General features: G+C 44.7%; 1 protein-coding gene across 6 annotated transcripts in view; it reads left to right on the top strand.

Moving 5' to 3' along the window:
* Window positions 1–12,769, top strand: part of MEGF11 (multiple EGF like domains 11) — a 339,136-nt gene that overhangs the window by 220,085 nt on the left and 106,282 nt on the right. For all 6 annotated transcript variants that reach the window (XM_053365792.1, XM_053365790.1, XM_053365788.1 and 3 more), the window contains 2 exons: window positions 745–881; window positions 9,591–9,803. In XM_053365792.1, coding sequence (XP_053221767.1) covers window positions 745–881; window positions 9,591–9,803 — 350 coding nt within the window. The remainder of the gene's footprint in view (window positions 1–744; window positions 882–9,590; window positions 9,804–12,769) is intronic.

Raw genomic sequence — 12,769 nt, 5'->3', positions numbered from 1 at the left:
TATAATGTGTTGCAGTAGAGCATAGACAACAGAAGTTAGGTTATCTTTGTCTAGATAGGGGTGTCAATGGGTCACCAGCTGTGGCTGATGGAAGGCAGTGTGCGTCAGTGTTCCTTATGAGTGGTTGTGTACACCTAGGGTGATTCCCTCTCCCACTCAGAACCCCTGGCCTCATCCAATGAAGAGGGGGAACCTGACCTGAGGGTTGTGGCAGTCACAACATGGCTTGGCAGGGTTTCCAAGCAGGATTGAACCCATAGCTTCTCAATGGTAGCAACTACTGGTAGAAATTGGATGGATTGTGTGGCATATGAATGGAAGGCTCAGTATGTTTTCATGTCCTCTTGCATTCATTCATAAGTCCATTCTGTACCATTACTGCATGAATCTGCAATTTTTAAAATGCACATTACTTTGTATTACTTTGCATTAAAATTCACATTACTTTCTATATATTACTTGGCAGAACAGACATTTATGAACACAGTTTACCCTAACATGGTCATTTTGTACACATTTTGTCCTAAAGTCCACATTCTCATATGACTTCCAAACTAAAATATGCATTTAATATACGTACATACTGGTAAAGTTGCAAGCACTTTATTAAATGGCATGACATGCAAAACACATCCTTTAATGCACATCTAAATGCAATGTGTTTGTTTGTTTTTCTCCATGTTAACCTGAAATGATGTTAACCTGAAATGACTGTTTTCTCTCTCTCTGTCTCCTCCTACCTAGGGCTTTGTGTGTGCCCAGCCGTGTCCATCAGGAACATACGGGGTTAACTGCAGCCAGGATTGCCCATGTCATAATGGAGGGCAATGCGATCATGTGACGGGGGTTTGCCTATGCACTGCAGGCTATATGGGAGACAGGTAGGTATGGAGGTAGCAGGTGGAAAACTTCATTCTCCTGTGTGTGGATTGCCAGTTAAAACTCTTTCAACCCAATGAAACTTCAATTAGCAAAGTCCCATTGTCAGAGATGGTGAACCTCAGGTCCGGAGGGGATGGCAAATGTGGCCCTCAAGGCCTTTCTATCTGGCCCTCGGGGTCCTCCCCAGGTTATACCACACCTTGGCCCTGTTTGCAGTTTCCTTTATGTCTGGATGGAATGTGTCCTTGCATCCTGCTAATGCTTCTTGCTTACCCGGATGAAGGATGCAGAGAGGTGTGTGAGTGTGAGCCTACTGCTTACAGGTAAGATAAAGGTAAAGGGACCCCTGACCATTAGGTCCAGTCATGACTGACTCTGGGGTTGCGGCGCTCATCTCGCTTTATTGGCCGAGAGAGCCGGTGTACAGCTTCCGGGTCATGTGGCCAGCATGACAAAGCCGCTTCTGGGAAACCAGAGCAGCACACGGAAACGGCGTTTACCTTCCCACCAGAGCAGTACCTATTTATTTACTTGACGTGCTTTCGAAGTGCTAGGTTGGCAGGAGCAGGGACCGAGCAACGGGAGCTCACCCCATCACGGGGATTCGAACCGCCAACCTTCTGATTGGCAAGTCCTAGGCTCTGTGGTTTAACTCACAGTGCCACCCGCGTCCCTATGCTCACAGGTAAAATTGGCATTAATTGCTGCACCTACTTTTGCTCCTGGCAAGATGTATGAACCCTTCCCCTTCCCCCAAAAAGTCTAACGAATACAGAGAGATGCACTATTTAAATCAATAAAAAGAGAAAGCAAACATTTAGCAGTATTTGAGTTATTTTAAATTTTTTACATTTGTTTCCCACCTTTCCTCCAAGGATCTCAGGGTGGCATACACACCTTAACCACCTCTCCACTTTATCCTCACAACAATCCTGTGAGGTAGGTTAGGTTGAGAAAGTGTGACTGGCCCAAGATCACCCAGCAAGCTTCATGGCCAAGTGAGGATTTGAACCCTGGTCTCTCAGGTGCTAGTCTGACACTCTAACCACTAAACCTCACACCACACACATATTTTAAGCACACACCATACGTAACTTGATAAGAAAACAATGCAAGAAGAAAACCTGCAAATCCTCCCAGATGTTAAGAGCACTAAGGCTCCTGGGCTTTGTTCAAGCCTTATTCGTTTTGACAGAAGGAGCTTCAGATCCCATACAGAAGTAAAAAGTCCTAGCTGGAGACATTTACATATATCTCTTGAAGTCCTTGCAAACACATGAATCAGGTCTGGCCCAATAGGTGTCAAATATAATTCTTCACACTAAAGCTATTTCAAGAAAACTATTTTAAAAGGGGATTGAGAAGATTTTCCTTTGAAAGTGTCAGTAATGGAATCCGATAATAAAGAGCTCCTTTTCCTCGGAGGATAAGGCTTTGATCCTGTGTACGTTTACCTGGGAGTAAGTTCCACTGAACTGAACAAGGATTACTTTTTAGCAGACACATATATTTATTCATTTATTTATTAACAGGTAACTGTTAGGTGGATTTGTAGCTGACTGGCTGAACCCAAAGAGTACTTATTAATTGCTCCTCGTCATCCTGGGGGAAAGTGGCAGATGGGGAGCTATTTTTTCTAGAAAAAGAGGTGGTGGAACTCATGATGAATGCCTCTCTCGTTACCTTATAATGGCAATGGCGCCCACCTGAGAGGTGCCGGAACTGAGTTTATATTTCTGTTTTGGGTTGTACCCAATGTTCGTCCTACTCATGTGAGTAGGCCTATTTAAATTAAAGGACATGATAAATTTATCACCCTTAATTTCAGTGGGGCTACTCAGAGTAGGATTTAGTCAGCTACAACCCACTGTTTTTATATTGGGGGGGCCCTGTGCTCCTCTTCACTCGACTCACCACCCTACCCATATAATCCCCACATTAACTCCTAGAGCCTCCCCTTCCTGGGACTCTGACGAGACACTACAAATCCTCCAATGGGACTATAAGACGACAGCCTTACATTTTTATGTATATAGGAAGACATGGTGTACACTGTAGATTGGGATTTTTTGAAATAGTAAGCTGTTTAGAAATGCTTTTAATTAATTAAATAAATAGTCATGCACCCCATTGCTTTTGCTGAAATGAGACACATTCTTTTTTTTATAGCTAGATCTTATCACTTCTATAATTTTTTTTGGCAAAGCTCCTCCATTTTTATTATAGCTAGGATGGTGTGGTTTTCCTTTTTTTAATATCCCTTATAAAACATAATGGATTAAATTTAATTTAATTTAGATATTTGCAGCAATAAACTTGAACGGGGAGATCTCTCCGTGTTTACAAGATATGCAAATGAAACACATTTATACCAATTAATCCCCTCAAGAGTAAGCACTGCATTTCTCCGTTTCCCATACCGCACTCCAGCGTTTCTAGATGAGAGAGTGGAAAGACTGTTCAAAGCACCTGAGAGTCCCAAATGATATATTTCTGTAGACCAGCAATCCCTGACTTTGTGTCTTCCAGGTGATTAGTGGACTACAACTCCCATCATCCCTGTGTATTTGCCATGCTGAGTGGGGCTGATGGAAGTTGTAGTCCCACAACATCTGAAGGGTACCAGGCTGGGGACAGCTGTTGTAGACTGACATCAACCTTTCATGGATCTATGAGTGAAGGTCCCCAATAGGACCACTATAATTATCAAGGGCAATGGCAAAACTCTTATCTTTTCCCCAAAGAGAAACATAAGCTCTATTCATGCTTTCAAAATGATACTTGAAGGCGTAAACTAGGATGTGGGAGTGGGTGTACCCACTTCGCCCCCAACTTTCTACACTGAGCAGGCTAATGTCTTCAGGCTGGTCTGATCCACTTATGTAAAGATGGTCATTCGTTGGCCTAGTAAAGGATTGACTGACCAGGTGTTCTGTGGTGATTTCAGCCAGTGTGGAGCTTTCAGCCAGTCTAGGAGGTGAAAGACCAGGATTAAAATCCCCACTCAGCTGGGATGCTTACTGGGTGAGCGGTCATTGCCTCTCGGGAGAAGAATTTAGGGGCTCAGAAGTTTGCTTCTCCTTTGAGATGGTGTTTTACGAACTACTGAAGATTGTATTTGTCCTTGGATAACTCTTGTCTGGCCCCTAGAACTCTTCCCAAGCCAAACTTCTTGCTGCCTCTGCTTTGCACCCCAAGTGTGTATGCCTGGCTAGAACATGTCTCTAAACTCCATTAATGTTTCCTCCTTGACTGAATGGCAGCATAGAGAGGGGCATGTCAAGCATGTGTAGAAACTAGCCAACTGTTCAAAGGTCTAACAATTGCTCCACCCACCACCGGCACATGGGACTGGCAGGTTGTCCAGAAGGGAATGAAAAAAATTCTCCACCCCTGAGTTCACCCTGGATCCCAAAACGGTGCTGAAGCCAAGCCCATTGTAATTGCAGCTTTCAATCCTAGTTCAGCTCATGATGGGCTGCTGGTTCACTTTTAGGACCAAAAAAATAAATAAATCCTTTCTTTGTTCCTAAAGTTGCGACTAAACCGTTCTCAATTAATTTGAACAATGGGACCAACCAGCCAATTTCATTTCTGCTCCCTGGGCTTGATGGGCTGCAATAAGATTCCTTTCCCCCATCCCCCATTCTGGGTGAAATAACGTGCGGGTGACCTTTTAAATAAATCAAGGAAATGTTCCTGTTAATGGGTGCTCTTTTACAACAATCCCTTCCGGATCCCCTTTCTAATACTCTTCAAAGGTAATCTGTATTAGCCTACAGCATACAGTCCTGCAGAAGAGATAATAAAACATGTATTTTTCGATAAATATTTGTGGGGAAATAGCTCGGTCACAAAAGCCTGTGGGAGCTGAATAGCTCCCTTTTCTTTCTCACTTTTTTCTGGTTCGTGGAGCGTGCCTGTGCATTCTGAATAACTCAACAAACGCCAAGTTGATAGCGCCAGATAACTTCCCTGCTGCACTGAAATTTACGTGAGCTGAGCATCCAATGCAAATGCTTTCATTGTGGACCCCAATTATTGGAAGCCACAGTTCTAGTAGAAATACAGCATGGGAAATCAGTTCCCAAGTCTTGCAGCCAGCAAGAAACTGTATTTGAGCTGCGGAATTGCAAGATTAGAATCTTTTATGCAGGGAGGACAATTCCCCCAAATCTCACCAATTACAGCGAACAAGTTTATTTTCCTTGCTGTTTTGTTACCCGTGACTACTCCATTATGATATTTATGAAAACATGATCACCCGAGTTTTTAAATGCTTGCGGTTTCTTGGGTGCTATTTCGATTCTTTCCATTGGACAAAACTATTATCACTGACGAGAGAACGGGTTGGCAGCACAATATAGCTCCTCTTGTGGCATCCTTAGATCAGGGGGTTGGGAAAGTGTGGTCCTCCATCTGAGTTCCACTGCCACCATGGCCAGTGCTTGGTGCGTATGAGAATTGTCCTTCCCCCACAGGATATCTGAAGGGCCATAGATTCCTCACTCTTGCTTCAGAACAGGCCTGGGGAACTTCCAGCCTGCAAGCCAATCTTGGCCCTCCAGGAGATCCAGTCTGGCCCACAAAGCCATTCACACACCCCCATGCCTATCTGTCAATCAGTGGGTGACACTTATGCCATCAGCTGGTAGGAGTGGAGTTCCCAAAGTGGCTGTTGGCCAGTTGGGAACTCTGCTTAATGGATTTTGACAGGTGGGTGGGGTAAACCACCTGTCCAGGTTTGCCCATGGGGCACAACCAGGTAAAGATATCAATTCCCTCCCCCCCCCAGTCAGAAAGTCCCCCCACCCTTGTTATGGAAGAAACAAATATTGTTTTGTGCATGTAACGTGTTTAACAGGGCATCATAATGTTTAATACGTTGTGAAATTGTAGCCATTAATTCTACAGCTGGCACATATATTAACCCAACCCCAAATAATTGTACACTTATTAAACTTCAATGGCACTTATAATAATGCGGCTCTTCCCAGATAAGAAGGAAGCCATGTAAAATAGAACAAGAAACATGACGATGGTCTAGTCGCTTGTTGAGTAATTTAATTGAGCAATGCATCTGGCTGCTAATGGTGTTGCAGGCCCATTAGATTGATACGTTGCAAAGTGATGACATTTTCTGCAGCAAGCTAATTCCTACAGCGATGATCCTTACATTCCAAAGGAGCCATTATTGGTTTCTTGTGGCATAAAATTCATTTGCAGGGGGTTGCTTGATCTCCAGATAAATAAGTTGGTTAAACAGTTAGGAGAGCGGTTGGGTTGGGGGCAAGAGGGTAGCTAATTATGTAAATAGATTAGGTCATCGATGTTTCATTTCTAGATGCTCTTTTCCACTTGGTTTCATCTATAAATATAGGATGATATAGTATGGTATTGACTACTCTATTCATCTTGCGGAGTATTTTACATTTCTGCTCAAATCTGTAGGCTGCGCTTGGAAAGCGAGCTCTCCAGACATCTCACCATGCTTTCAGGCCTGCCAATAAGATCTGCAAACAGAAAGCAGGCATCTGTGCTTTTAAATACCAGTGTGGCAGGGGAAATAGTTCTTTGCCTGCCTTTAGTGTCATAAAGCTGTATATGCTTTCTAGACTACGCAGGCAGGGAAGCTCCGTCCTGCCTCAGCGTTAGCTGAAGCAGCACACGGCAAACTTTGCAGCAAGGAATGTCTCAGTGGTAGACAGAAGGGACGCAAATCAGCCGGCATCAAGTGGTAACCCAGGGGGTTGGCAAGCTTTGGGGGCACATGGGCACATTTGCAAACCAGAGAAATTGTGGCGGTCACCTCACAGACTGCTATCAAGCACCCTCAGCCAACGGTTCCTTTCAGCAGCAGAATGCTTCTTTCAAACTTAACTTCAGGTCTCATCCACAATATACATTTAAAGCACCATGATAAAACTATAAACAGTCATGGCTTCCCCAGAAAGAACCCTGGGAACTGCAGTTTGTTAAGGGTGCTGAGAGTTGTTAGGAGACCTCTATTCCCCTCCCAGAGTTACAGTTCCCAACATGGTTTAGCAATCCTCCTTCTCAGGAAACTCCGTGGATTGTACGTTGGTAAGGGGGTCTCCGGGATGCGGGTGGCGCTGTGGGTTAAACCACTGAGCCTGGGGCTTGCCGATCAGAAGGTTGTCGGTTCGAATCCCCACGAGAGGGTGAGCTCCCGTTGCTCAGTCCCTGCTCCTGCCAACCTAGCAGTTCGAAAGCACGTCAAAGTGCAAGTAGATAAATAGATACCGCTGCGGCGGGAAGGTAAACGGCATTTCCATGTGCTGTTCTGGCTCGCCAGACGCAGCTTCGTCATGCTGGCCACATGACCTGGAAGCTGTACGCAGGCTCCCTTGGCCAATAAAGCGAGATGAGCACCGCAACCCCAGAGTCGTCCGTGACTGGACCTAATGGTCAGGGGTCCCTTTACCTTTACCTAAGGGGGTCTCCTAGCAACTATCAGCATGTGTAAGAAACTACAGCTCCCAGGATTCTGTGGCGGAAGCGATGACAGCTGATGTGGCATAGCAGTAGTATGTTATATTAGGAGAACTTCCTTGCAAAACTGTGTGCATGAAAGTGTAAATATTAGGAGAAAGGCACTCTAAAGTTCTGGTGAATTTTCAGCAAGCTGATGCTGAAATGTGGCAAACTGAACTTAAGCCTGGAAAAATAAGGCATCAAGAGAAACTGAAATTTTTTGCACGTCCCTAACTACGGATGTGTTGCAATAGCTGTTCCACTGAAAATACCTGAGAATCATTGCCTTGTAAAATCTGATGTAAGAATATACAGCAATGGGACATGTTGTTTGTTTCAGGGGGGGAAACATATTCAGTGGAGCCAGCAGCTGCAATAGCACTTTTCCTCTTGCATCAACCAGTTTCATTGCCATTCCCCTCCCGCTTTCCCAGGCAAGCATTGCGTGTTTAAATCCTTTCTCCCTGATCATCATATTTTAACTCTCTCTGGTGCTGTCTGCGAAATGACCCACAAAAGGCATTTAACAATCTCCTCTCTGCGTGGAGGTTACAGTAAACATTTTAATCAATGGCAGGATTAAATGAATGCTGATTGGGCAATTTCCAGTCCCTGCTGCCCATGCGATAAGACTTTATTAATAATACGACATAGTGGTCCTTCATGGCAGATCATTTCAGACAAAGATGTGAGCTTCTTGCAGGGTAGGGCAAGTTTCAGAACTCAGGAGGTGGCTTAGGCACCGATCCCTTGCATGGCTCTGTGTTGCAGCTTCTCAAGTAGGAGCTTGGCTTTACTGCTGGAGGAACCAGTAAATGTGCGCTGCCTTTTATCAAGATCATGGTTATTAGCAGCAAAATCCGGGAGGGGGGGGGCTGCAGAAAAATGCTTTGGCATGTAATGTCACTATTCAGTGTTCCAGCCTGCCAGCTAGACCATTTCTACATTAATCTATGGCATTTTCTTTTCATCCTCTTTTCATTCTTTTCATCCAAAATACGTATTTAAAAAGTGTATTTTTATAAATTCAAATTCTGAGACCCATAATGCTCCTGTACGTTGCTGTGTTCCAATCTGCACATTTGTCTGAATAGGTCATTTTGTATGGGAATTTAAAAAGATAACAGCCCTCCAGCTTTCCTAGCCTCAGTTTGGACGGAGGGGAGCACTCAGAGGAGAGCATTGGCATATGACTTTAGGGCATGGGCAGGATGATGCAAGAGCTACTAGCCATGGTGGCTATGTTCTGCCTCCCCTGGTAAAGGTAAAGGGACCCCTGACCGTTAGGTCCAGTCGCAGACGACTCTGGGGTTGGGCAAGGGTGCCGGTGTACAGCTTCCGGGCCATGTGGCCAGCTTGACAAAGCCGCTTCTGGCAAACCAGAGCAGTGCACAGAAACGCCGTTTACCTTCCCGTCAGAGCAGTACCTATTTATCTACTTGCGCTTTGATGTGCTTTCGAACTGCTAGGTTGGCAGGAGCAGGGACCGAGCAACGGGAGCTCACCCTGTCGCGGGGATTTGAACCGCCAACCTTCTGATCGGCAAGCCCTAGACCACCAAAAGCCAGTTGCTGGGAATTACAAGTGGGGAGAGTGCTGTCTGCTGTTACACTCAGCACCTTCCCATGGGCATCTTATTGGCATAGGACAGTGGGCATCTGATTGGCCACAGTGAGAACAGGACACTGGGTTGATAAGCCTTTGGCCTGATGCAGCAGGGCTCTTCATTTTTTCACATGTCAGGTTTTCCTTCAGCCATTTTTATGCCCTACTTACGAGCTTCCAGGTGCATCAGGTTGGTGCATCAAGCTAGCTTGACGGCTACCAATAATATAGCAAGACCTTCTTGCCTGATCCAGCAAGCCAATTCTCATGTTCTAGTTCTGTGCAGGTGGGGGTGTTGACAAGGAACAGACTGGATCCAGAGCAACAGGCCAGCAAGGAACAGCAAGCTTTCTTAAGCCGCCTTGTACCATTGGCCCATCTAACTCAAAACTGCACACCTTGACCAGTGTTAGCTCTCCAGAGTTTCAGGCAGGGCTCATTGCTGGTCCTATATGGAGATGCTGGGACATTTTGCATGCAAACTGCCACTGAGCTACAGATTTTTATTGGGCCGGGTGCTGTTTAAACTTGACTGGTTTGCTAGAAGCTCTCCCACGTCTCCAGTTTACATTGAGCCTCTGCCTGCCACTGCTTCTTCTCCTTTGCAGATGCCAGGAGGAGTGCCCTGTTGGGACATACGGCTTTCAGTGCATGCAGAAATGCAACTGCGAGAACCGAGCCAAGTGCTACCACATCAACGGAGCCTGCCTGTGCGACCCAGGCTTCAAAGGGATCCATTGCCAGGAGCGGATGTGCCCCGAGGGATACTATGGGCTGAAATGCAATAAGCGATGTCCTTGCCATGTTCCAAACACAGTCAGGTATGTGCATCATGTCTCTTGCTAGCTGTGAGTGATAGCTAAGAAGCAAGAAAGCTTCTTTTGGGAAGAGAGTGGGAAGGAAAAGCTGGAAGAGTGGATTTTTTCTGGGCAAGTCCAGTGACTCCATCTCCAGCATGGAGCAACTTCTGAACTTGGTACAAGCAGTGATGCATATTTGTTGAATGTGGGCAGTGGAAGAGCCCATTGCTGGGCTGGGGAACAACATGAGGAATTGGCGGTATGTACCGCCCACCTGTGATGTCCAGATCCTGAACATCAGAGAAGATAATGGGTGAAAGTGTTTTAAAAGTTGATTAATTGATTGATTTGTAAGCTGTCCCATAACACAGTTATGTATGGCTTACAACATTATTATTATTATTATTATTATACTCTGCCTGTCTGACTGGGTTTCCCCAGCCACGGTGGCCGGCTTCCAGAACATATAAAAACATAATAAAACATCAAACATCAAAACCGTCCCAATACAAGGAAGCTAACCAAAACATACATTAAAAGCATAACTTCCAAATTAAATAAATGCTACAAAAACAGAGCACACAGATTAAAGCCACAGGTTTGAAAACTGAGTAGACTGCGGAAGTGCTTTTTTAAAAAAGAAAACTTGGCTGAACAGAGGTGTCTTCACCTTGCGATGAAAGGACTACAAGAATGGTGCCAAGCAAGCTTCCTTGGGAAGGCTGTTCCATAACCCTCTCCTTGCTGACTACTCCGTAGAGGTAACTTGGTAGTCTTAGCTCTGTTGTTCTCTTCTTTTGCTATGGCTCCTAGCAGTGCTATTTTCTAGAAAAAGAGGTGCCAGAACTCACCATGAACACAACACCCCCCAGTTCCCTTAGAATGGCAATGGCACCCATCTGAGAAGTGCCGGAACTGAGTTCCCCTGAGTTCTGGCTCCAGTGTCATCATCTGCCCTTCTGGGGAAATATTAAAGTTTTTGCATAGTGCAAAAGAACCCACGTGGCAGGCTGTAAGTCTTCTAAACAAACAGACTGTAGTGTCGTATGTACCAGAGCTTGGACTTCAGAGCTCATTCCAGGCACAAACTCTGTATCAGCTCTCACGTGAGGCTAATATTGTCCTGCTCGAATACTTAGCATTTATATAAATATTAATATCGGTGCCAAACCTCTATAGAATAGATACTGTGTCTTTGGCCTTTCTGCCCATTTAAAGTCATCTGATAAGACTGCCATCTAGATGGATAGAGACTGAGATTTTTCAAAGCAAGACTTTAAATTTAATGGGGGAAATGCCCCTCTGAACATTTACTCTCCCAGAAGAATATTTGCACCTTGCACTGCTTCTGAGCTGGCCAGTTTGCTTCTTCGCCTTGGTTTTCTTTTCCCCCATCCCATCTGTTTGTACTGTCTTCAAGCATTCTTGTCTCCAGATGGTATCTGCTCCTCTTAATAAATGAGTCTAGTCTCTCCCCGTTGATAAAAATCTGTCATTCTACTTGGTCTTATCTCAACCACGGTGGAACAAAAGAGATAGCGGCAGGCAGAGATCCGTAGATGTTATTTTCATTCATCCCATTGGCATTTCAGCTTTTGACTTTCCAAGCAACTCTTCAGCAGCTTGTCAAAGTTTCGAGACAAAGGGGGCACCTAAGCTGAGAAAGGGGAGCTCACCTTCTCTGAAAACAGCCTTGTGGCTATTAAAATGTAGGGATTTAATCAATCAATCATTTAATTATACCCCCCTTCATCCGAAGATCTCAGGGCAATTTACAGCATAAAAATGCAAAATAAAAACACAAAATGCATAATAAAAACAAGAACAAAACAAACCCATAAGCCCCCCCAACTCTCACATGCATTCAGTTCCATCCATGAAGTTGTACAGTACTAGCATTCCCACCTAATTATGTACAACCAGTTCCCAGGGTTCTGGCACATTCTAGCCATCATGGCACCCTCCAAATGCTCTTGCACAACAACTTCCATTAGGGATCTTGAGAGCTGTAGTCCAAGAATATGATTCCTGGATCAGGATAGCTTGAGCACAATTGATCGTGCATTGGTAACTTCACAGCTGGGTTACTGCAACGCGCTCTGTGTAGGGATAGCTTTGGGGTTGGTCCAGAGGCTGCAGCTGATGTAGAATGTGGCATCTAGGTTGTTTGTGGGGGCAAAGTACCACCAGTTTGTTTGCAGGAATTGCATTGGCTGCCAGTCTGCTACTGGACAAAGTTCAGTGTGTTGATGCTAACATAGAAGTCCTTATACAGCTTGGGACCAGGTTGCTTGAGAGACTGCCTTACCCCTTCCACGCCCAATAGATTGCTGCAGTCTGTGGGAGACTTTCTCCTGTAAGTTCCAAAGATTTCAGAAGCCCTTTCCACAGTAATGTGAAAGAGCAGGGTTTTTAGTGTGGCTCACCCTGTTCTGGGGAATAGCATTCCTGTCGAGATATGACAGAAACTCACTATCTGCACTTTCCAGAAACAGTTGAAGACATTTTTGTTCTGAGAGGCTTTCCCAGCAGATAAATGGGTCTTTGCAGGGAGTGTCTTATTTTAAACATATTTGCTGTTTTTGTGTTTTTAGCTGTTTTTAATTACGGTATCTTATGCACAAATCACCTTGAGACAGTGGTTTAGAAGACGATTAATAAATACATCATCATCATCAACAACTGCTTCATTGCTTTCAGGTGGTGGTTTAATAAATCAATAATAATAGTAATAGTAATAACAGTAATAGTAATCATAATAATAAACAGCTGGAGGGCACTACATCGGCTGTCCCTGCTGTGGTGTGGCCAAACAATATAGGATCAAGATCCACAGACAGGAGCAAACATGGCTTTCAGTAGCTCTCCTGCTATATCAGTGATAGGTAGATGTTGGAATAAAGGCAAAGCAAAGAGAAGGTTGCATTAAGTAAATAGCACATGAAATCGCAAACATAAATCTTCCTGGGAAGCGAGTTTGTGCAGGA

Source organism: Podarcis raffonei, chromosome 14, assembly GCF_027172205.1.
Source record: "Podarcis raffonei isolate rPodRaf1 chromosome 14, rPodRaf1.pri, whole genome shotgun sequence".
Classification (NCBI taxonomy): Eukaryota; Metazoa; Chordata; class Lepidosauria; order Squamata; family Lacertidae; genus Podarcis; species Podarcis raffonei.
This window is presented reverse-complemented; position numbering and strand designations above follow the sequence as displayed.